Raw genomic sequence first — 3905 nt, 5'->3', positions numbered from 1 at the left:
AACCTCTGGTATACTGTTGATCTTGCTGATGTGATTTTGCTGACTTTCATTTGTGTTCACTTTGTATCCACTTGAACAACACATACATAACTTTCACACATTCGTATACAGATTTTTATAAGTCCATATTGCGTGACCAAATATGGGAGTGGGAGGGTAGAAAACCAATGGAAGTATACAACTAAATCCGCATATCGATGTATACAATCTAATCTGTGTGGGATAGATGCTAACTTTTGGAATTGGAATTCCTCATTATGACAGTCTAAAGCGTATCCAGCAGCCGAACATGTGATTTTGGATATAATGCCTACTAAGGTTAACTTTACAAGCAAGGGGTAGGATTATCCAATAGTCTCTGTGTACTGTGTCAGTTGAAAGACAAACATCTACGCACCTGTTCATAGGGTGATGCGCTACAAATGGAAATCTTTTTTACCACTTTCAAAAATTTAACCTTATGGAACTGAATGCTAAGCAAAATATAGTATGGAAGGGAATTTGGATAGGTATCGTAGGAATGCTTTGGGAACAGAGGAACATGATTGTTTTTTAGCAAGAGAGGTAGATGTTTAAGAATTTTTTTTCTTGATTCACCTTAACGTTTGATCTTGGATGAAGCATAACGTACTTAAAGTTGTGTTCTCATATTCTGATTAGGTTTAGTGTCCAAAAATATGACTAAAAAAGTTATGATTTGTGGTTGAATTTGATATTGTGTAAATGCTTTTTATTCTCCATATTACGACGAGTTGTTCCTTTACTTTCTCTATTTGAGAAAATAGAGATAAAGAAGAAAGTTACGTTTCTATTACATCATGTATTCTTAATACAATAGAGAGAGTAGTTATTTGATCTGTTGGAAAATCTTCTACTACAGGTTTACTCTCAATTGATTTTTAAAGAGTTGAAGTGTTGAAGCAGGAGTAGAAGAATTGAAAAACTAAAATACAATAAAAAGTATGACAAAAAAAACACAACTATTGAGAAAGAACCGACATGAAGAGCAATTTTTGCCGTCAATGGAACTAGTAGGTAGGTTCACTTTATCTATATATTTTAGATAGAGCATGAAGTGTGACGTGGTGTGGTGAGATGTGTGTACCTACGGGCTAATGAATGTTGTGCACTGAATGATGAATCCTAAGGTAATTGGTGTAGGAGAATAGAAAAGGAAATGTTAGGGATTTTGTCCTTACCTATCTGTTTGTTCGCTGCAAACACTGCTCATTCTTTTTCGATTTTGGATAAGGATTGGAGTATTTCTATTTTATTTTATTTTTTGTTCATAAACTTTTTTTTACAAGTTGGTTCAATCTACTTAATTAGCGGGTTAGAATAAAAGTTTCAACATCTAATGGCCTTTTCCATTTACTTGGGAGACCATTACACAACAGATTATTAGTCTTAATGATTCCTCACATGTGTCTCATGGATCACACTTGCGCTACAACAATCAGTGTGTTATCTATTTATGTTTAATTCTCTATCTTAAAGCATCTCTATCACAACTACTTCTCAATATAAGTAACTATTTTTAATTTTAGCAGTTAATTTATATTATCGTAGTAAACTTTTAGTCACAATGTATGCTTTCTTTTTGAAAATCACTCTTGGAACACCCAATAAAATATACTGACCAGAATACGTACAATCTAATATTATTATAAGTTATGGTATAAAAGTTTAGTGTACGGTAAAAGTTAATCAATAAAATATATTTGGTTTCAAATATAATCATATTTAACCAAAACATATTAAAGTAATCTCATGCAAATAACAAAAACTTATAAGGAAATTTTACATCCGTCAAGGAGTGTCAAGAAAATCCAAGAGATCCTGAACTCATATATAAACAATCACAACAATAGAAAATAAAAAGTCCACTTTATTAAAATTAAATTAATCTACAATTGAAGATTAATCATATTTATTATGTGTTTCAAAACAATTCATCTCATACCAAAGATATCATAACACAATCATAACATATCATATATTTGTAACATATATAAATTCAATTAACCAGTATATCTTTATAATGTTGATTATTAATTCAGATTTTATTAGTCTTAAATTATTTAGTATTGCATTAGTGGTCAATTTTACAGGACTGTTAGTATTTCTATTTTTATAGCTTCCAACAATTATAATTTTATATATATATATATATATATATATATATATATATTATTGAAGTAAATTAAAATGTATGTATCAGTTCAGCAGTTTTGCAATTTCGTGCAATTACGTTTCAATCAGTTTCTACAACTTTTTGTCTTCTTTTATTTCCTCCAATTAGTTTCTACAACTGGTATCAGAGTCAGTCTGTTATCATGAACTCTACCCAATTATTAGTCCTTATCCTTGATTGAAAAAATTACAATAGGTGGTGTGTGCAGATGAGAGTTTTGTTTGATTATCATGAGTTATGAGATGTCGTTGAGAGTGGAGTGTCTACATTAGCTGATAATGCAACTGAGGCGCAACGAGTAGTGCATCGTGACCAGAAGAAGAAGGACAAGAAGACTTTGTATCTCATCCATCAAGGGATGAATGACGAGACATTTGAGTAGATAGAAGGAGTAACAATTGCAAGTGAGGCTTGGACCATTTTGTCAACCAATTATAAAGGTGATGACAAGATCAAAATGGTGTGTATTCAAACCCTAAGACGCCAATATGAAATGTTGTAGGTGGAAACCATAGAGACGGTTGATGTCTATATAAATAAAGTTTTTGCCTTGACAAATCAGATGAAGACCAATGGTGAAACACATTCGAAGCAGGCAAAGGTGGAGAAGATTTTGAGGTCTTTAACTCCCAAATTTGAACATGTCGTTGCCGCAATTGAAGAGGCCAATGACATTTCAACAATGACAATAAGGTTATTTTCCGGTTCCCTACGAGCGCATAAGCAGCAGATGAATGACAATTAGATTGAAAAACCAATTGAATAGGCTTTACAAGCACAAGCCTCAATTGGTAGCTCCTATCATAAACACGGTAGTTCACGAGGCAGAGGACGGGGACGTGGTGGTAGTTGTTCCAACAAAGGTCGTGGTGACCAGAATCATGGAGGCATTGAGCAAAACAACATTAGTTCTAGTCACAATCCAAGTTCAAATAACTCTTGGCGTGGAGGACGTGGCCGCGGAGAACGTGGTCGCGGAGGACGAGGAGGCATGTATAATAAATCAAATGTGGAGTGTTATAATTTCCATAAACGTGACCATTATGCAAATGAGTGCAGATCAAAAAGTGATAATCATGCTGCCAACTATGCTAAAAAAGATAGTAATCATGAACAAGCTAAAGAGGATCATGCAATACTAATGGCAGTCACATCAAATGAAACTCTTAACAATCAGACTTGGTATTTGGATACAAGTTGCACGAATCATATGTGTGGTCAGAATGAGCTGTTTGCAGATTTGGATGACTCATTTCGCACAAAAGTGAAATTTGATGATGGCATGTTCGTTTTGGTGAGGGCGAATTCTTATCACATTGAAGAATGGTGATCATAGGTAAATCTGTGATGTGTTCTATGTACCTGATATGAAAAATAATTTGTTGAGTATGAGACAATTGGTCGAAAAGGGTTACGTGATGCACATAGTTGAAAACCAATTCTCAATTTTTGATAAAAAAGGTAGTTTTATTCTTAAACCTTTTTTATCATAAAATCGCATGTTTCCAGTAGATTTTCATATGATTTCAAGTGCTTGAATGCAATAGTGAATAATGAATCGTGGTTATGACATTTACGCTTTGGGCACTTAAATTTTCAGAGTTTGGAAAATCTCTCCAAACGAAATTTAGTGAATGGTTTACCCCATATTCATCACCTTGATCAATTGTGTGAGGCTTGCATTTTTGGAAAGAATCACAGGATACCATTT

At 33.4% G+C, this 3905-nt stretch overlaps 1 protein-coding gene across 1 annotated transcript; it reads left to right on the top strand.

Annotated features, from left to right (window-relative positions):
• The first annotated feature begins 2756 nt into the window (after window positions 1-2756).
• LOC137805499 (uncharacterized) lies at window positions 2757-3524 on the top strand. Its single transcript, XM_068605439.1, has 2 exons — window positions 2757-2887; window positions 3254-3524. The coding sequence occupies exons 1-2, from the start codon at window positions 2757-2759 to the stop codon at window positions 3522-3524; spliced, it is 402 nt and encodes a 133-aa protein (XP_068461540.1).
• Window positions 3525-3905: the final 381 nt, after the last annotated feature.

The sequence above is a fragment of the Phaseolus vulgaris genome, chromosome 3 (assembly GCF_000499845.2).
Source record: "Phaseolus vulgaris cultivar G19833 chromosome 3, P. vulgaris v2.0, whole genome shotgun sequence".
NCBI lineage: Eukaryota > Viridiplantae > Streptophyta > Magnoliopsida > Fabales > Fabaceae > Phaseolus > Phaseolus vulgaris.
The sequence above is the reverse complement of the archived record's forward strand: the minus strand, read 5'-3'. Positions and strand labels throughout refer to the sequence as shown.

What these genes read in the sequence shown, in the direction of transcription:
- LOC137805499 (XM_068605439.1), top strand. Translation starts at nt 2,757, where the DNA reads ATGAAGACCAATGGTGAAACACATTCGAAGCAGGCAAAGGTGGAGAAG. An exon ending in ATTTCAACAATGACAATAAG is followed by an intron (nt 2,888 to 3,253) that starts GTTATTTTCCGG and finishes AAATGAGTGCAG; the next exon opens with ATCAAAAAGTGATAATCATG.